Source organism: Schistocerca serialis, chromosome 4, assembly GCF_023864345.2.
Source record: "Schistocerca serialis cubense isolate TAMUIC-IGC-003099 chromosome 4, iqSchSeri2.2, whole genome shotgun sequence".
NCBI classification, from domain to species: domain Eukaryota; kingdom Metazoa; phylum Arthropoda; class Insecta; order Orthoptera; family Acrididae; genus Schistocerca; species Schistocerca serialis.
The window spans coordinates 499,557,610-499,580,024 of NC_064641.1; the positions used below are offsets into that span (position 1 = coordinate 499,557,610).

A 22,415-nucleotide genomic window follows, 5' to 3' on the forward strand; every position below is an offset into this window, starting at 1 on the left:
CTCATACCTCACCTGTCTTTCAACAACTTCTTTGCCTCTAGACTTCTGCCTCGACTGACATCTCTGCCCAAACTCTTTGTCTTTAAATATGTCTGCTTGTGTCTGTATGTGTGGATGGATATGTGCGTGTGTGCGAGTGTATACCTGTCCTTTTTTCCCCCTAAGGTAAGTCTTTCCCCTCCCGGGATTGGAATGACTCCTTACCCTCTCCCTTAAAACCCACTTCCTTTCGTCTTCCCCTCTCCTTCCCTCTTTCCTGATGAGGCAACAGTTTGTTGCGAAAGCTTGAATTTTGTGTGTATGTTTGTGTGTCTATCGACCTGCCAGCGCTTTTGTTCGGTAAGTCACCTCATCTTTGTTTTTATATATAAAAAAGGTTTTACGTATGTAAGCTTTCAAAGCCAGTAGCTCCTCCTCCTGGCAGAAGGGTTGAAGGGGAAGAAAGAGGGATGAAGGAAAAGGACTGGGGATGTTTAGGAAAAGGGGTAGAGTTTGGAAAAGTCACCCAGAACCCTGATTCAGGGCAGACTTACCAGCTGAGATGAAAATGAAGACTGAATGTTGGGGACAGTACCGGATGAGATTTGAAAACCTAAGAGCTTAAAGGTGGAATACAGGGTAATATGCAAGACAGAAATTACTGCTAAAACATAGTGCACAAGTTAATAAGAGTGAAAAGGATACTGCACTGTATGTAATAGAGACGGGAGGGGGACAGCGAAAAACAGACAGGTCAGAATATGAAAGATGTAGAAAACAAACGTAGTTAAGGAAGGAGTAGTTACTGTGAAGATATGCTGGGACAGAAGAAATTAAAGTAAATTAAGGCCAGGGGGGTGGCGACAACCAAGGACATGCTGTTGCGCTACTTCCCACCTGTGAAGTTCTGAGAAACTGGTGTGAGGGGGAAGAATCCAGATGGTGCATGTGGTAAAACAGGCACCAAGGTTATGACTGTCATGTTGCAGAGCATGCTGTGCAACAGGATATTGTCTGTTGCCAGTGTACACCCTCTGCCTATGCCCATTCATCATAACAGATAACTTGGTGTTAATCATGCCAATGTAACTGGCTGGACACTCTTTACGAAACAGCTGGTATATGACATGTCATTTCACAGGTGGCTCTCCCTTTGATAGTATGTTTTGTCAGTTACAGGGCTGCTATAGGTTGTGGTAGGAGGGTGCATGGGGCAAGTCCTCCAGCAGGGACAGTGACAAGGGTAGGAGCCACAGAGTACGGAGACAGGTGCAGAAGAAGCACAGTGTCTGACAAGGATACTGCAGGGATTGGGAGGCCGAAGAAAGGCTGTTCCAAGTGTGGTAAGCAAAATCTCTGACAAAACAGATCTCATTTCAGGGCACGATTTTAGGAAGACATGGCCTTGTCGAAGTAGCTGATCAATACATTAAAGACCATGGTAACACTGATTGACAAGTGGTGTACTCTGAGGTTGTTTTTTGGAGGGTCAGCAGTACCAGGATCAGATATGACGGCCCAGTAAATCTGCTTTTGAACTAGGCTGGTGGGGTAATTATGTCCAGTGAAGGTTAAGGTGAGAATGGTAACGTATTGCTCTTAAGTGTCTACATCCGAACAAATATGTTTTCCTGAATGCCAAAGGCTGTATGGGAGGGAATGTTTGACATGAAATGGGTGGCAACTGTCAACATGTAAATACTGTTGTTGGTTAGTAGGTTTAATGTGGATAGAAGTGTGTAACTGGCTTTTGGTGAGGATGGGATCAACATCAAGGAAAGTGGCATGGGATTCGAAATAGGACAATGTGAAATTTAATTGGGAAAATGAATTCAGAGATTCCAGGAGTTTTAAAAGGTCAGTACCACCATGAATACATATGGCAAAGATGTCATCATCACATCTAAACCAAACCAGGGGTTGAAGGCTTATGGATCCCAGGAAAGCCCCCTCCAAGTGACCCATGAAAAGGTTGGCATAGGAAGGAGTCATCCTGGTTCCCATGGCCATATCCCTCACCTGTTTGTATGTTTGCCCCTCAAAGGTGAAGCAGTTGTTGATAAGTATAAAGTTGATTAAGGTGAGCAGCAAGAATGCCTTAGGCTTTGGACCAGGTGGGCACTGACTGAGGATATGTTCAGCAGACAGACAACATACATGGGGAATGGTGATGCAGAGGGAGGTGGCATCAATGGTGATAAGGAAGATGTGTGGTGGGAGTGGGATGGGCATGGATTTCAGATGATCTAGGGAAATGGTAATTAAGAGACCTTATCCAACCTGAAAAGAGCAACACAAGCAGAATGGGAGGCAATTTCACTGCAAGAACTACAAACCACAACAAAATCAATGCCGAAGAGAATTTTGAGGTAATTAGGAAGAACAGAGGTTAGACGGAGTACTAACAATGCAGTAACTCAACAGGACAGTTCGTGCTTCTACAACAATTTCCATCGAGGAAATGCACATGCCTTGTTATGTTACTCTTGTTATGAAAGAAACTATGTAATTTCGTCATAATTATGTTTTTTATGTATCTACTACTTTCACAGTAAGTATGATACATGCATGCTTCAGACATTGTGTTATTATTTTCGTGAAACCCTGCCTTTATATTTATTTCCAATTCTATGTGTGTTATACCAAAGGAAGAATTAAACAACTTTTCTTGAACTTTTCAAAACCTGGGGAAGAGTTCTACAAAGATATGTATTGATAATAGGTGTTTTAAGATTTTCTGAAGGAAGGTTACTTTTATGCTAAGCAGTATTTTAACTCCTATCACACTGTGTTTTTAATTCAAGTTTATTTACATGGCATTAAAATATGTTCTTCCTCTGATTCCGGGAAATTGCCTCAGCACTCTTAAGCAAAGAACTCCTTTAAGGAATATAAAATATATCAAATTCAGATTTGCATTAAACATGTCACTGTAGATTAAACTCTACCAGCTGATTTGTCAAAGCTGTGTGAATAATCAAAACAGACATCCAACGGAAATGGTCAGCAAACATTAACTGAATAACATTTAGGGCTACCACACATGTAGACGCTAGCTCATGAATTATAGGAGATGTTTCATCACAGATACGGTGTACATAATCTTCTATTAAGAACTAAAATCCTAGCTACACCAAACAAGTTTTAGTTCACTGATGCAAAACTGCACAAGAACATAGAAAGTTTTTATTGGCAACACAGGTACAAAAAGTCAATTTTCATTCAAATTGATACAAAAATATAAAGATAAAATAACACAAATAAGAGGGACCTGAAAAATTTACATCATTCGTGATAAATGCAAATTCTGCCACAAAATGCAAATTTATGTAATAAATGCTATTTCAAAGCACATAGTATCCAGATTAACTACATCAACAGAGATAGTTTGAAATATCTTTATTTTCTGCGTATAAATATGAAAAAAGTAAACTACTTCTGGTTATGGCACATCATTTGTGTGGCAGCCATTACCAAATGCTCAGTGTACATCATTTTGCTTTGCAGTGTGCATAGATTGTTATTTCAAAATGAGCAAAGATAGCAATCCTGACCCATCATGAGGCTCAAGTACAACTTTCGTGACACCAGAAACAATCTGAGATCCCTATGTCAATTCTGCTTTCACAAGAACACAGATATGGGCAGGCTGATCTGTAAGTGGAAAGTGGGGCTTGTTCCCCCACACAATTTTCCTTACCTGTTGGGATTTTTGAAGTTTTCTTTTGTTTACTCACAGCAGCCACTTGCTATGTTGTTGTTCCTGACCTATAACACCACACTAAGAGTCTTCACGAAGAGTCTTCTTGTAAAGCATTAATAGCGTCATTTTTATTTCTACTTCCACTCTTAAGAACCTTGTCGATTCTATCTGTAGTGTTGTCAAGTATGGAAAGTGCTGGACAAAATAACAAGAATATTATGAAAAGGGCAAATCACTACTCACCATATAGAGGAGACATTCTAGTCGCAGATAGGCATAACAAAAATAATTTTCTGAATTGCGTATATGGGAACTCCCTGCAACATATCCTATGTTCCCGTAACACTTCTCGCATCATCTTTTGTCAGTCCCCATCCTTCATCTATCTGTCCCCTTCTCTGCTTCAACTCCCCTCCTCTCCCATACTCAACCCTTCCCATGGCATCTAGCAAGCCTACTGTATCCCATCCACACTCCCACTAATAGAACTATACCTATCCCACCTCTACTGGCTATGCCTCTCCCTCTCCATCTCAGCCTCTTGCTTACCCCACCACCTGGACCTGATTGCTTCTCCCATCAGGCACAGTTGCTGTCCACATTCTGGCCATATCGGCCAGAGAAAGTGGTCAGAATGAAATGAAATGAATGTGTGTGTGTGTGTGTGTGTGTGTGTGTGTGTGTGTGTGTGGTTTTTCTACTTCAGAAGGCCTTCTGGCTGAAAGCTTAATGTGCAGCAGTCTTTCATTGTGCCTGTCTGCACTCAGTGTCTTCCCCATAAGGTGAGTGACAATCTATTCTTTTCATAATACTGTTGTCATGTATGGATTGCACGCCTCACAAAAAGGCTCTGCAATATGCTATTCAGGGCTACGCTACAGATTCAAAACTAGTGTGCTATAGATTTTGTAATTATCAAACTGAGTGGGGAAAGATAGTGTCAAGAAACACCTTAAATCAGGAGAACATTTTCTTCACTGATGAGAAAATGCTGCTGCTTCTGAACAGAACCGATCATTTGATGAAAGCTTACTCAGAGGGGGCGGGGCGGGAGGGGGGTGGGGGGACCTGTTGAATTATTTGCAGAAACAAATATTCCACTCAGAAAGCTGTTATTGTAGGAATGAAAAATTTTATTTTCTTTAATTATTACTCTCTCTCTAATATTATTTTTCTATAAATTTTGTGTTAAGGCACATAGAGCAGAAAACTTTAAAATAAATAAATACATAAATAAACAGAACTTGTTTTGCCAGAAACAGATACTTATTATGCCAAAAAAAATATGCTAATTCCACTCAAAACAGATGCTAATTTCACCAAGTAATAGATGGCACATTTTCAAATCACTATTAATTACTTATTGTCATTATCAGTTAAATTTGCACACTTGGCTGTTGAACACTCGAACTATTGTATCTGGATGTTTATTTTTTAGCAGACTTTGTAAACTAAAAACTACGCCAAGAAACATAGCCAATTTTTTGGCTAAAAAGTGACCTATAAATGTAAATAGTTCTGTGACACAGCCACACCCGCCAAATTCCATATGTTTTTATTAGCAGTTGCCTAAGTCAGCAGTATAAAACTACAAAAGTTGAAAACTGACAAAACTGTTACTAACTTACGTCCCTAAAAACAATGCTATTACAAGGAAATAAACATAATAATATTGTTAAGCAATTCATTTAAATATCATTTCCTTCGGCAACACATAAACAAACTAGTTACGCAAATCTGCAAAGAAACAAGAACAACTAATTTTTTCCCAATATTTTTTTTTTTCAGGTAACTGTCAACAGCATCAATATACTTGGAGAAATGCATCACACACACACACACACACACACACACACACACACACACACACACACACAGTGCTGTCTTACAAAACATTTATGCACTATTATTTTCTTATGTTTTCAAGTCAGCAATCGTGTATACTTTTCCGGTTAAATAGCATGTATGCCATATAAAGTTGTCACAATAGATTTTTCCACTGTGAAGAAGTACATGACTGAAACCGGTAATGAATAAATGTATTGTAAGACAGCACAGTGTGTGTCATGCATTTCTCCATGTAATTTTTTCCTAATTATTACCAGTGAATACCATTAATAACAAAGTCTATGCCTTAACACCATGCTATATTATGTAGTATTAACAAAAAGAAAATTGTACAAACCATTGCAAAGAGGTCATCTAGTAATCCAAGTCTATCCAGAGGTGGCAGAGATTTGTTCTGGATAGCAGGTACAAACAGTTCCAGCATATCTGGTGGGTACTGTGTCCGGTAGTACCCAACAGTACCAGGGTTAACTTTAACCCAGTCTGAAGCAGACACATTTTGAAGAGTGATGTTAGCTGAGCGTGTCTCTAATACAGTGCTGAAAGCAACGTCATGTGGATTCCGAGACGTACTCAGCATTATGGGAACCATCCATAGACAACCATTACCTGCAACATACAATTAAATTCTAAGCTTCTAGTAAAATAGTATATTGTGATACTATTACATGCATGAACAGACCAAAATGTAAGGACTTAATTGGTTAGTTTAGTACATTTCCCTTTTCTAAAAATAAATACTGGGCAACAGCATAAAATGGAAGGCATATGTAAGAATCTCATTGGATATCAATGACACAAACAAGATTATGTGGAAGAAAAATCAGTGAAGCTGATTTATGAGATTTTTATCATCACATTCATCAACACTCCTACCTAGCCTACAATTATTTTCTTACACAAAAAGTAGAACTTTATAAAAATTGTAGCTTTACTTAATTTGTGTAACCATAGCTTTAACAGGAGCACCATACTGTGATACAAAAATGGCACTTCTGCTTGCCTGTTGGGTAACTATAGAATACTAGCCTGTCTGTCTGCACCCAGCCAACATCCAGCTTTTAACTCACACGGAACTGTGTGTCCCTCCATTCAAAACCTACCTGGCTGACATGGCTGTACACATACCCACAATAAAGATGACACAGTAACTGTTATTTTAATCTAAGTACAGTTTCAATATTATCTTTGATGTGTTTACTGCCACAGCTAGTAACTAGAACACTGCAATATCTTTTGTGAAAGTCAAACCTAGAGTCTAGAAAATTGTCCACCCTCCTTAAAGCTTTCCTTCCCCTATTTTTTCTTTCTTGCACACAGATTATCTGTATCTGATATCATTCAAACACTAATTCTGATGTTTCTATTTATATTTCTTACTATCTGCACTTGAAACTGCAATTCTCCACACTTTAATTAGCCTTTAAAAATCTTCTAACACAGGGCTCACAAACTATTATTTATGTAACCAACACAGACGCAATACATTCAAATTACCAAGTAAACCACAACATCCCTGAAGCAAAATCTACTGAATCATGTGTATTTTAATCAGCAGGAGTTCTAGTACCTGTATTACACTCTGTAAAAGTTGCATCTATATCACACGGTATGACTTACTACGGAAAATTTTATTGAATAACAGGGCATGGTGCAGTTTGAAGCATGAACCTTTCAAAATATTTTACCAAAATGTATTGGCTGAGTAACACTTCAATTACATTTAAAAATCACAGATGTGTTAAAAATCTCCTTTAATACCATATTGTGTGGTATATTGTTACATACCATTTGAGCGATGTACTTAAGGACAATATTATGGAAATGGAAGAGGATGTAGATGAAATGGGAGATATGATACTGCGTGAAGAGTTTGACAGAGCACTGAAAGACCTGAGTCGAAACAAGGCCCCCGGAGTAGACAACATTCCATTAGAACTACTGACAGCCTTGGGAGAGCCAGTCCTGACAAAACTCTACCATCTGGAGGGGCAAGATGTATGAGACAGGCAAAATACCCTCAGACTTCAAGAAGAATATAATAATTCCAATTCCAAATAAAGCAGGTGTTGACAGATGTGAAAATTACCAAACTATCAGTTTAATAAGTCACAGCTGCAAAGTACTAACGTGAATTCTTTACAGACGAATGGAAAAACTGATAGAAGCCGACCTCGGGGAAGATCAGTTTGGATTCCGTAGAAATGTTGGAACACGTGAGGCAATAATGACCCTACAACTTATCTTCGAAGAAAGGCAAACCTACGTTTATAGCATTTGTAGACTTAGAGAAAGCTTTTGACAATGTTGATTGGAATACTCTCTTTCAAATTCTGAAGGTGGCAGAGGTAAAATACATGGAGCGAAAGGCTATTTACAATTTGTACAGAAACCAGACGGCAGTTGTAAGAATCCAGGGGTATGAAAGGGAAGCAGTGGTTGGGAAGGGAGTGAGACAGGGTTGTAGCCTATCCCTGATGTTATCCAATCTGTATATTGAGCAAGCAGTAAAGGAAACAAAAGAAAAGTTTGGAGTAGGTATATAAATCCATGGAGAAGAAATAGAAACTTTGAGGTTCGCCGATGACATTGTAATTCTGTCAGAGACAGGAAAGGACTTGGAAGAGCAGTTGAACAGAATGGACAGTGTCTTCAAAGGAGGATATAAGATGAACATCAACAAAAGCAAAACGAGTATAATGGAATGTAGTCCAATTAAGTCTGGTGATGCTGAGGGAATCAGATTAGGAAATGAGACACTTAAAGTAGTAAAGGAGTTTTGCTATTTGGGGAGCAAAATAACTGACGATGGTCAAAGTAGAGAGGATATAAAATGTAGACTGGCAATGGCAAGAAAAGCATTTCTGAAGAAGAGAAATTTGTTAACATCGAGTATAGATTTAAGTGTCAGGAAGTCGTTTCTGAAAGTATTTGTATGGAGTGTAGCCATGTATGGAAGTGAAACATGGACAATAAATAGTTTAGACAGAAAGAGAATAGAAGCTTCCGAAATGTGGTGCTACAGAAGAATGCTGAAGATTAGATGGGTAGATCACATAACTAATGAGGAAGTATTGAACAGAATTGGGGAGAAGAGGAGCTTATGGCACAACTTGACTAGAAGAAGGGATCGGTTGGTAGGACATGTTCTGAGACATCGAGGGATCACCAATTTAGTATTGGAGGGCAGCGTGGAGGGTAAAAATTGTAGAGGGAGACCAAGAGATGAATACACTAAGATTCAGAAGGATGTAGGCTGCAGTAGGTACTGGGAGATGATGAAGCTTGCACAGGATAGAGTAGCATGGAGAGCTGCATCAAACCAGTCTCCGAACTGAAGACAACAACAACAACAACAAAAACCATTTGGGGCCAATATGTGGACACACAAAACAATGCAGGCAGATCCAGTGAAGCTTCTGAGAAAAATCATCATCATCATCATCATCTAAGACTGATTATGCCTTTCAGCATTCAGTCTGGAGCATAGCCCCCTTATAAAATTCCTCCATGATCCCCTATTCAGTGCTAGCATTGGTGCCTCTTCTGATGTTAAACCTATTACTTCAAAATCATTCTTAACCGAATCCAGGTACCTTCTCCTTGGTCTGCCCCGACTCCTCCTACGCTCTACTGCTGAACCCATGAGTCTCTTGGGTAACCTTGCTTCTCCCATGCATGTAACATGACCCCACCATCTAAGCCTGTTCGCTCTGACTGCTTCATCTATAGAGTTCATTCCCAGTTTTTCTTTGATTTCCTTATTGTGGACACCCTCCTGCCGTTGTTCCCATCTACTAGTACCTGCAATCATCCTAGCTACTTTCATATCCGTAACCTCAACCTTGTTTATAAGGTAACCTGAATCCACCCAGCTTTCTCTCCCATACAACAAAGTTGGTCGAAAGATTGAACAGTACACAGATATCTTAGTCTTGGTACTGACTTCCTTCTTGCAGAAGAGAGTAGATCGTAGCTGAGTGCTCACTGCATTAGCTTTGCTACACCTCGCTTCCAGTTCTTTCACTATGTTGCCATCCTGTGAGAATATGCATCCTAAGTACTTGAAACCGTCCACCTGTTCTAACTTTGTTCCTCCTATTTGGCACTCAATCCGTTTATATTTCTTTCCCACTGACATTACTTTTGTTTTGGAGATGCTAATCTTCATACCATAGTCCTTACATTTCTGTTCTAGCTCTGAAATATTACTTTGCAAACTTTCAATCGAATCTGCCATCACAACTAAGTCATCTGCATATGCAAGACTGCTTATTTTGTGTTCACATATCTTAATATCACCCAGCCAGTCTATTGTTTTCAACGGATGATCCATAAATAATATGAACAACAGTGGAGACAGGTTGCAGCCTTGTCTTACCCCTGAAACTACTCTGAACCATGAACTCAATTTACCGTCAACTCTAACTGCTGCCTGACTATCCATGCAAAGACCTTTAATTGCTTGCAAAAGTTTGCCTCCTATTCCATAATCTCATAGAACAGACAATAACTTCCTCCTAGGAACCCGGTCATATGCCTTTTCTAGATCTATAAAGCATAGATACAATTCCCTGTTCCACTCGTAACACTTCTCCATTATTTGCCGTAAGCTAAAGATCTGGTCCTGACAACCTCTAAGAGTCCTAAACACACACTGATTTTCATCCAATTGGTCCTCAACTAATACTCGCACTTTACCTGAGAAGATTTTACCCACAAAGCTGATTAAAGAGATACCTCTGTAGTTGTTACAATCTTTTCTGTTTCCATGTTTAAAGATTGGTGTGGTTACTGCTTTTGTCCAGTCTGATGGAACCTGTCCCGACTCCCAGGCCATTTCAATTATCCTGTGTAGCCATTTAAGACCTGACATTCCACTGTATTTGATGAGTTCCAACTTAATTTCATCCACCCCAGCTGCTTTATTGCACTGCAATCTATTGACCATTTTCTCCACTTCCTCAAATGTGATCCTATTTCCATAATCATTCCTATCCCATTCTACCTCGAAATCTGAAACATTACTGATAGTATTTTCACCTACATTGAGCAACTCTTTAAAATATTCCCTTCATCTGCCCACAGGATTCACCAGCAGTTTTCCTGACCTGTCCAAAATACTTGTCATTTCCTTCTTACCTCCCTTTCGCAGACTGCTAATTACACCCCAGAATGGTTTTCCAGCAGCTTGACCCATAGTCTCCAACCTGTTTCCAAAGTCTTCCCAAGATTTCTTCTTGGATGCTGCAATTATCTGTTTGGCTTTGTTTCTTTCTTTAACATAACTTTCTCTGTCTACCTGAGTTCTAGTATGTAGCCATTTTTGATACGCCTTCTTTTTCCTTTTACAGGCTGCCTTGACTGTGTCATTCCACCAAGCTGTTTGCTTCATCCTACTTTTACACACTACTGTTCCAAGAAATTCTTTAGCCACTTCTAGTACTGTGTCCCTGTACCTTGTCCATTCCTTTTCCAATGACTGTAATTGACTACATTCAACTAACTGGTACCTTTCTGAGATTGCTGTTATGTACTTGTGCCTGATTTCCTTATCCTGAAGTTTCTCCACTCTTATCCTCCTACATATGGACCTGACCTCCTGCACTTTCGGCCTCACAATCCCAATTTCACTGCAGATTAAATAGTGATCAGTGTCATCAAAGAATCCCCTGAATACACGTGTGTCCCTCACAGCCTTCCTGGATTCCTGATGTGATATTATATAGTCAATGACAGATCTGGTTCCCCTGCCTTCCCAAGTATACCGGTGAATGTTCTTATGTTTAAAAAGGAGTTTGTGATTACTAAGCCCATACTGGCACAGAAATCCAAGAGTTGTTTCCCGTTCCTGTTGGCCTCCTTATCCTCTCCAAATTTACCCATAACCTTTTCGTACCCTTCTGTTCGATTTCCAATCCTGGCATTAAAATCACCCATGAGCAGAACACTGTCCTTGTCCTTTACTCTAACAACTACATCACTGAGTGCCTCATAAAAACTATCTATCTTATCTTGATCCGTCCCTTCACAATGCGAATGTACTGACACAATTCTAATTTTCTTGCTCGACACTGTCAAATCTATCCACATCAGTCGTTCGTTTACATACCTTATTGCAACTATGCTGGGTTCCATTTCTTTCCTGATGTAAAGCCCTACACCCCATTGTCCTATTCCTGCTTTGACTCCTGACAGATAGACCTTGTATTCTCCCACTACCTCTTCTTTCTCACCCCTTACCCAAATGTCACTAACAGCCCCATCTTACTTGCAGCCTCTGCCAGCTCTACCTTCCTCCCAGAATAGCCCCCATTGATATTAATAGCTCCCCATCTCATTACCATTTGTTTGCCAGGTCGTATCTTAGGAGTCCCTGGTTTGTCAGTTAGAGGTGGGACTCCGTCACCTCCAAAGGTCCGAGGCATTTTGCTCTGATTGTTGCCAGCATCATATTTAAAGTACCAAGGAAGCAGGTTGCTAGCCTTACTTGCCCCATGTCCCATTGAGTTTTACCCCTAACAGTTGAGGGACTAACCAGTGGATTTGGTAGCCTTTGCCGTATGAGCACAAAGGTGACCAAGACTCAGAATATGTCCGAGATGCCCAGCCTTATTCCAAAGTAACTGGTATCCCGACTGTTGGGACCACTTAATTGGCCACTCACTCATACGTTGCCCGTGGTTCATGAAGTAGGACATGACTACAGGAACCCACACTATGAACCAGATACAACCATTTTTTATGGTAAGTTACATTTCTTTTTTTCTTCTTCTTCTTCTTATTGTTCATTTTTTAACCTATTCCAGAATTACCCCTACTTAATTTTGTGTTGACAGCTCTGAAATGCCCTGACCAGATATCCTATTCTTCCTTCCACAGTGTTTTAATAATTCTCACTACATATATCTTTCCATTACAAAGGAAAATACAGAAGAAATGCTTCAGTTTCCTTTTCACACCACTGCAAAGATGAGTGATGTAGATATTAGTGTCATTTTCATTGAGAAACAGCTAAAATCGGTGACATTGAACAAGGATTAAGGGCACGAAGAAATCCTTGTCATATCCTATATACAATTTCCACCTCAGTTAGATCCTGTTTTCACTGTAATACATTACACTGTAGATACCTTGAGCTAACGAACTGTACCCAGTGATTGGAAGGAAGGACAGGACATACCTATCTACAAAAAGGATACCAGAAGTGTTTAACAGAACTACCATACTATCTCATTGACGTCCATGCATTACAGAACATCAGAACAGATTCTGAAATCAATATTTCAACAGAATTACCTACTAGATGCAAACCCACAAAGATTCTGATCATGCATGCAGCGTGAAATTTTGGGTAAGTATGTAAGGACAAATGATTACCATAGGTTGAGGCCAGCATGATTTCTGGAGCAGTGAATGTGTTGTAAGGATAGCACCCAGATTAGCAGTTCAGGAAAGCTTGTGGTGGTGGTGGTGGTGGTGGTGGTGGTGGTAGCGGCGGTGGCGGCGGCAGCGGGGACAAACCAGGTGGCCTGGACTGTGAAGCAGCCATTGAAATTTGGTAGGTTATGTTCATCTGCATGCTGTGCATGATGCTCCATTTTTCTCCCGGCCATGTATCATCTTTATGATGAGCATCAATTTATCCTTTCTGTAACTGTTGACTTTTTTTTTTTTTTTTTTTGTCATCAGTTTTCTGACTGGTTTGATGTGGCCCACCATGAATTCCTCCTCTGATCCAAACTCTTAATCTCAGATTAGCAGTTGCAACCTATTTTTCAATTATTCACAGGATGTATTCTATCTTTCCCTATAGTTTTTGCCCTCTAGAGCTCCCTCTAGTAACACAGAAGTCATCCCCTGATGTCTTAACCCATGTCCTAACAACCTGACCCTTCTCCTTATCAGTGTTTTCCACATATTCCTTTCCTCTTCATTTACAGGCAAGTCCTCCTCATTCCTTAGCTTATGGGCCCACGTAATTTTCCAACATTTATCTACAGCACAATCTCAAATGCATCGACTCTCTTTTTTCTGGTTTTTCTGCAGCTCATGTTTCACTATCATACAAGGCTGTGCTCCAAGCATACATTCTCAGAATTTTCTTCCTCAAATGAAGTACTATGTTTGATACAAGTAGACTCCTCTTGGCCAGAGAACACCTTTTAGCCAGAGCTAGTCTCCTTTTGATGTCCTTTTGCTCCATCCATTATTGGTTGTTTTGCTGCCTAGGTAGTAGAATTACTTAACTTCATCAACCTCGTGACCATCAATTCCAATCTCAAGTTTCTCACTCTTCTCATTTCTGCTACTTTTCATTAATTTCATCTTTTCTTAGATTTACTCTCAATTCATACTCTGTACTCATTAGATTGATCACTGCATTCAGCAGATCACTCGCAATAGCAATGTCATCAGCAATGTGTATCACTAATATACTTTCACCTTCAATTTTAATCCGATTCCTGAATTTTCATCATTGCTGCTATGCTGTACAGAGTGAACAGTAGGGGCAAAAGACCACATCCCTGTATTACACTGTTTTTAATCCAAGCAATGTGTTCTTGGTTATTCACTTATTATTCCCTCTTAGCAGTTGTAAATATTGTATATTACCACTCTCTTGCTATAGTTTACCCCTATTTTCCTCAGAATTTCAAATATCTTGCACCATTTTAAATTGTTGAACACATTTTCCAGGTCAACAAATCATACAAACGGCTCTTCATTTTTCTTTAGTCTTGCTTCCATTATGAACAACATCAGAATTGCCTCCCTCGTGCATTTACCTTTCCTAAAGCCAAACTGATCATAAGTAATACATCTTCAATTTTCTTTACCATTTTTATTTTTGTCAATAAGTTGGATGCATGACCTGCTAAGCTGATTGTGTGGTAATTCTCGCACTTCTCAACTCTTGGAGTCTTTGGAATTGCATGGATGATATTTCTCCAAAAGTCAGACGGTATATATTGCCAGACTCAAACATTCTACACACCAACATGAATTATTGTTTTGTTGCCACTTCCCCCAATGATTTTAGATATCCTGATGGAATGTTATCTACTCATTGTGCCTTATTTCATCTCAAGTCTTCCAAAGCTCTTTTAAATTCTGATTCTAATACTGAATCCTCTATCTTTTCTAACTAGACTCCTGCTTCTTCTTCTTCTTCTTTTTCTATCGCATCTGGCAAATCTACCCCTTCATGAAGGCCTTCAAAGTACTTTTTACACCTATCTACCCTCTTCCCTGAATTTATCAGTGGACTTCCCATTGCATTCTCAATGTTACCACCCTCACTTTTAATTTCAGCAAACATTGTTGTGACTTTCCTACACACTGAATTAGTCCTTCTGACTATCATTTCTTTTTCGATTTCTTCTGAGGAAAATGTGAAGGGAAATAGCCTTACAACTGACACATGCAGGTCTAGTCCCTACATGTAATCTGGGGATCATACATTACAGATCTGCAGATGGAACGAGTCAAACCATGGACTAGCCCTGAAGACAAAATACAGAGAAAGTGCAGGCAGTAACTAGAGTGTTATAGGATAGTGCAGATACAGTACAGTGTTCGGTGGAGAAGAAATGACAACAAATATGGACAAATACTTATGGCTGGTATCAAGGAGTCTATGAGGAATGGTCTATCTCTCACTTATCATTGCTCCTATCCTTCACATTTACACAAAATTCATGCAAAAATAGCTAAGAGGTGTGTGGGTTCAGAATGGAATCTGGAACATATACTTTTTCATTGTAAGAATACAGATCTTGATTCTGAACTCTGCAGGAGTGCTGCCAGAAAACTATTCTAAGAAATGTTGCATGTGAAGCACTGTGGGTCTTTGAAGTATATATGGAAAACACTGCAAGTATATAAGGTGTAATCCTAAATATTTATCATCATTATCTCAAAACATTAAAGTTCCATAATTAGTCTTTCGTTTGTTTACATGGTACATGTCTGCTGTCCTGGTACACACTGAAACCCCTGCACCACACCACGCCACCAGAGGAGACACAACAGAATAGTACAGTGTACTGATGAAGTGGAGTATTGTGTGGTAATTCACTTTCTGCACAGTAGGGGAAAAACATCCATGTTTTGAAGTATATGGCAATAAAAAAAATCATATGACATAGTGGTTAGGTGGTGCCGACATTACCATTTTGGTCACACAACTCTGAATGACAAAGAACAAAGTGGGAGAACTTCTCTTTGTGAAGAAACAGGAATCACATGAAAGTGAGGGCTATGGAGCTCAAAGGTCAATGTAGTACAAAAGTACAAATCAGCCATTGTTTAGTTTTCCACATCTTGTATGGTATTCTAAACATAACAACAGCGGCCACACTCACATTCAACAATGCACACAACTATTCATAAAGCCTGCCAACCAAGGCTGCAGCAGATATGTTGGGTGCCACTATAAACTACAAAGGAGAAAAGTAAGCAACATGGATTCACCACTGCTGACAAAGGCAAAAAACCAATGTAATACTGAGTGCCTTCTGGGGTGCTAACATATTATGCCTGTGAGAGACAAACTATGAGCATACTATTGAAATCTTTCCAATGAGTATACAGGAGGTTGTCACATTGACGCACTGCAGGAAGCTACCTGAGGGTTTGTTTCTGCTATACACTGTCACCCCAGCTCATTCTGCACAGGTAACACACACTGCTTCTTTGGGCGACTCACCTCTGACATGGCATCCAGTAACTCCTTCCTCTTTCCTCAGATGAAGAAACTAGTGTATGGCAGGCATTTCCAAGAAAGAAGACTAGTTAAATTTCAATTTGGAACTGTCTGAACAGTCACAATGCAAACTTCTACAATGAAGACCTCCACCAAGTCAGTCATTGGGAAAAATGTGTCGTACTGAACGTGCAGCGAGGGAAAAGTGCAAAGAGTTATGGTCACAGCCAATTTTTTTGGGGTAATAATTGAAACACTAAGACTATTACTTGTGCATCACCACAAAGACGTGCCATACAATACTCAGAGAAAAACAATAAACCACAATAGCAAGTAAATGTAAATCACGGCGACTGCAAGGATGCCGCAAAGTCAACAAGAACATTCTGTGAGACCTAGACTATATAGCACTTGAGTCAATCCATACCAAGTGGTCCAAGAAAAAATAATTGGTTTCTTGAGTATCTGAGAAAAATTTTATATTTGGTCAGTGAATTCCCAATGTTTAGTAGTTGCAAAAATATTTTTTAAGAAATTATTGTTTATTATTGGTGGCCATATTTGTTCCACGCTGCATGTGTTTTTTGGAATTTGCAAGCATCTACATTTTTTACAATTATTCAGTAGTGGACTGTCCTAAGCCTTTCAGATAAAATGCATTTATTTCAACACACTCTGGGCTACAATTTAACATCATTATCACTTCGCTGAATGTATTCTTTAATATATTTTTAATAGTTCAAAGTTATCAGCCACAAATTAAAAAACTCAATTTTTGAACAGTAGTTTTCCAAAGAAAGATTAATTTCTCAGCATTAATATTTTTTCTGCTATTACACTATATAGTATAGTTACTTTTTATAGAGTATCAGTGATGAGCAACTTACACTTAAAAATATACACTATTTTAAAAAATGGATTTGTTTTTAATTTTTCCTTTTTGTGGCCTGTAATATCTTTGTTGGGGGACCAGATAAAAATCTGAAAATTTCCCAGTTAATAGACCTTTACAACATCAAACAAACAACAATCAAACTTCGGTATAATTTTCAACTTTGAGATTCAATTGGATAATATGGAAAGTAATTACAAACACGAGTCAAAAATACATTTTTTTAACATCTGCAATACCCAGGCTTATGGAATAAAATACATCAGTTACAGTATATAATTTAAACGTATCTATGATTACTTACTTTTTTTAATTGAAAATAAGCCTACTAATTACATCATATTGTTCTCTTGTTATTTGTTTTTAGTACATCACTCATTGAACATTTGAGAAATTTGTTCACTCCATTTGGGTGTTAGATTATAAGTTCGCCCAGTCACAGTTGTAAATTCCATGGGAGACAGCTTCCTTAGTACATTTTTAAGTGGCATCCAAACTTGATCCTTCTCAATTTTTTTAAAAGATGTCCATAGTCCTGGAGGGTAATAAAATAGAACATGTACATCTTGGTTTTGACAGTCAATATTGTCAACTTCGCCAATCCACCACTGCTCATCGTAAACACAAGCCACTATGTCTTTATTTTGAAGAACCAGTTGTACAAGTTTTCCACACTGATGAAGTTCACTATCAGGCGAAGTTGATGTGATCTTACACTTCAGTAAGTTGTGTGAATGGGGTACATAACAACGAAAAGATCGAGTGGCTTTAATCTTCTGCCAAGTGTTGTACCTTTTCTTCAAGACACTGTCATACACTTCTTGTATTTCGTCACATTGTACAAAAACATAGGTAATTCCTTTGATATGTTTTTTACAGAATTCAAACATTTCTTGAGGTGTTATGATATGATTGTCATCGGTCCGCTGCAGACTTGCTTTTGTGACAGCTCGCTTTGTTGTACCCTCGACACCACCACAAGCATTCTTCCCAACCATGAAGTGAAAAAGTGCTATTCTACATCAAACCCAAAATCTTCTTTATGAAAGGAGTTGTTAATAAAGATTTTTGTTTTTGTTTTTATATTGACTTGCTGTCCCATCCGAAAAGTAAATCAGTTTTTTTTTTTTTTTTTTTTTTTTTTTTTTTTTTTTTTTTGGAAGGGTGGTGCTGTTTAATGTAGTTTGTTAATTTTAGTTGAAAAATGTACACTGCTGTAGTGTTGTGTTCAAGGTAGTCACTTATGACACAAAAGCTTTGGCTCATTAGTTTATCTTCATCTTTATAATAGAATACAAATGGATGAACTGTGGCCTGCTTAATTATGTGGTGCCCTTGTACTTCATCTTGAACAACAAAGGAATAACTTTCCGAAAAGTCAGCAAGAACTAAGCATTCATCAGCTGCCAAGGTTTGCTTTTTGTCTTTCAAAAATTTACTTTCAGCTTTTGCAATAAAATGATGCATTTTCAGATTTTCAAGGTTAGCCACCAACACTTCAAAAAACTCTTCTCGTGATTTTATGACTGTCACCATTTCACTTTGTTTTGTGTCACCCATTGTTTGTATTTTATATTGTCAGGCATCAAATCGTCACCTTCGGATTCTTCAAACATGTCAAGTAAAGCTTGTTTGTCTGGACAATCTTCACATTTTCCCTTGATCATACAATTGTAACTGTCAATATTGCATACCATAACTTCCAAAATGTCTTTATAGTCAACTCTAAGATTGGCCCCATTTATCACCAACTTTAGGTTCTGATGAAACAAACATTATGCGTGCCAGATGCTCCTGAGGCAATACACCATCTTGTTCTCAACTAGCAAAACTTTGATCTTCCACTTTTAATGTCAGGATTTTCTTTTTTAAATTCAGTGAGTAGTTCATTTAAATTACACAATATTAACCTTTTTTGTCTTTGAATCCTAGAACTATATTCTTTCACAGAAACAGTTTTTTTTGCCAGACAGCAAATGGGTGTTATTGTCATCATCATAATACTTAATAACTTTATTGATTGTGTTTTCATCTACCAAATTAGATGCACTTTTCTTTTGTAATGCTGGTAAAATTCCCTATTCTTTTATTAATTGCCTTGTTAACTTAAGAAGATGTTCTAAACATTAAATTCATCACTAACTTTTGCTTGACTCCAAGAATTCAGCAGTAAACTGATAAACTTAATTTTATCCTCTTTGTTTGAAGTACTGCAGTTAGTTTTTAGTTTTTCTATCAAATCATCGTATTCGGTTGGTGAAGTTTTAGAAGTTCCACCTGTTTTAGTACAAATTGTATTTTGAAATGAAACTTCCAAATTTTGACTGTAGCTGCCACGTTCTCAATTTTTGTATTCAAGGCACTTGGTCTTTCATCTTGACTTAGTTTTCTAATTTTACTGGCAAGCGACATACCCAGGATTTCACAAGCTGTATCTACTTTTTTAATGGTTGCTGATAAGTCACAAAATTCTGTATTTGAGGTTTCACTACCCTTTCCCTTGTGAATTACAAATATCTTAGAATAACATGTTGGACACAATGATTTTCCTGGTATGAGATTGCCAAAGGGGCTTTTATTTTTAGAATAAAGATCAAATGATATTTCTCTCAGACCTTTTGGTATAGGTTTCGTATGTTTCTCAAAAGGGTACATGCAAGACTGACTAAAAGGTGGTGAAATTTTTTTAAGTACTTCATTTCATGGTGTTAGCATGTTGATTTGATCTCTGGGCCGCCTCATAAGTAAAAAACACTTTTTCTTCTTCACTGAAATCTTCGATTAAAGTAATGTCTTTAGGATACACTCCATACACACTTTTATGAGATGCTTCATTAATAACAACACCGACAGAACACTGAGACACCATTTTTCAACTGCACACTTCAAGAACTGCTAGCTAAATAAGTGTGAGTAGACAACTGTTGGTGTAAGGGGGAAGACAACAATCAGACTTGTACAGGCTTGCAGATGCAATTGTTAGTCTGCTGAAACAATTACCACAGCATTGTTTCGACAAATAATCATTAGCTAGTGTAATGTGGTGTGTTACATTATGCAATTGGTATATTTTTTCTGACTAGCCTACCAAATATCGCAGATGTTAAAAAGCATATTTTTGATTCCCCTTTGTAATCTTTTTTCCATAACTTCCAATTGAATCTCAAAGTTGAAATTTATACTGAAGTTTGATATCATCAAGGTCTATTAACTGTAAAATTTTCAGATTTTTATCTGGTCTCCCGACAAAGACACTGCAGGCCACAAAATGAAAAAATTAAAAATTAAAAAATCAATTTTTAAAAAATAGTGTTTTTTTTTTAAGTGTAGCTGCTCACCATTGATACTCTATAAAAAGTAACTATACGATACAGTGTGATAACAGAAAAAACATTAAAGCTGAGAAATTAATATTTCTTTGGAAAACTACTGTTCAAAAATTGAGTTTTTTAATTTGTGGCTGATAACTTTGAACTATCAAAAATATATTAAAGAATACATTCAGCTACGTGATAATGATGTTAAATTGTAGCCCGGAGTGAAATGTATTTTATCTGAAAGGCTTAGGCAATCCACTACTGAATAATTGCAAAAAATGTAGATGCTTGCAAACACGAAAAAACGCATGTGGCCTGGAACAAATATGGCCACCATTACAAAATAATACACAATAATTTTTTTTTAAATATTTTTGTGACTACTAAACATTGAGGAATTCACCCAGCAAACATAAAATTTTCTCAGATGGTCAAGCAACCAGTGCTAGACCACTTGGTATGGATTGACCCACTTACGAAAACAGCACCACAGGACCATGAGCAAAATATTCCCTTCTGCATCAACACACGGGTGTCAGCAAGATCAGCAAAATCCTAATAACACAAGGTTGTTCCTGAGGTCCAACAAGATCATAACAATGACCATACGGGATGGCGGCCTGGAACAAATTGGAATGGACTGAAGTGCTATGAGGACAAGAAATGTGAGTGGAGATGTCTAGCTCTGTTACTCTGGTTGCCTGCAACTCACTGCCTTGTGGTTTAGCACAGGCAAACAATAATAAATTCGGACAGAAACAGTCACACTTGGAATGTGTGTATTTACTCCAAGGAAGAACATTGTCTGAAATCTTTGTACGATTTCAATATTCTTTAGCTCCCTTTCAACAACTTACCTTCACTCCTACCATTTTTGTGGTTTACCCAGGACTTTCCAGTATTGTACTATTAAATACATAGAAACCAACAGAACAGAGCATTTGAAACATACTAAAATGGGTTACAGCTTACAACATAATTCTAACTTATGTTGCATTCAAACTTACAAGGCATATTCTGAACACTTGTGTACTAGATTTTTATATTTTTTTAAGAAAAAGTGTCCTTGCAACACAAAGTTACAGGATATTGTTGATACACTTGTTGACTATTTCTCCAAATATCACCATCCCACTCAGTGCATGTGGTGGTTTTTTGGTTTTGGGGTTTGATGGGGGCTAAACATCGAGGTCATCACTCCCCCGTTCCAAACAGACATACTTGTAAAAGGCCTGTACAGTAAAAGCGTAACCTCTGCACCCAGAGGAAGGGAACACCAAAGGGTACAGAGCTAAAATGAACACCGCAATAACACAAAATAGAGGACACTTAAAAGGAGCAGAGCAAATAGTTGACTAGAGTAAAACAGACTATAGTGGTCGATGGATCAGGTAAAAGGTCAACCACTCAACTACAAACAAAAAACCTCCAGATGGAAAGCGTTGATAGAGGTACCAACACAACTTGTAACCATAAAAGACACTATTTTGGTATCCATGTCACAATTAAAAGTTGCTGGAGTGGGTGTAGCCTGAGAAATCATGCGAGTGTGCACACACTAGAGTGAGTGATAAAACCCAGCTGCATGGATAAAACGTAAAATTGAGTCAGCTATAGAGGCATCGTCACCTAGAATTGAAGGAAGTGCAGCTGGTAAATTAAAGGACTGCCGCAAGGGGGCTAATAGGGGGCAGTCCATCAGAAGATGGACCACTGTCAGCCCTGCATCACAGCAACACTTGGGCGGGTTCTCACGGCGAAGGACGCAGCTGTGGGTCAACCGCATATGTCCAATTCGGAGACGGCAGAAATCAGCGGAGTCCGTACGCGTGCTCCTCAAGGATGAGTTCCATACGGCCGTGGACGACTTTACCATGCAGAGCTTATTTGGCGTGTTCAAGGCAGACCATTCAGAGCTCCAGACATCACGGACCTTGCAATGTAGGGCTGACCGGAGGTCTCTTTCCA

The 22,415-nt window shown here is 38.5% G+C and overlaps 1 protein-coding gene across 4 annotated transcripts in view; it reads right to left on the reverse strand.

The window, feature by feature from the left end:
- The window catches only part of LOC126475225 (puromycin-sensitive aminopeptidase), a 157,633-nt gene that overhangs the window by 57,848 nt on the left and 77,370 nt on the right, over positions 1-22,415 (reverse strand). For all 4 annotated transcript variants that reach the window (XM_050102898.1, XM_050102896.1, XM_050102899.1 and 1 more), the window contains exon 9: positions 5,868-6,139. In XM_050102898.1, the coding sequence (XP_049958855.1) occupies positions 5,868-6,139 (272 nt within the window). The remainder of the gene's footprint in view (positions 1-5,867; positions 6,140-22,415) is intronic.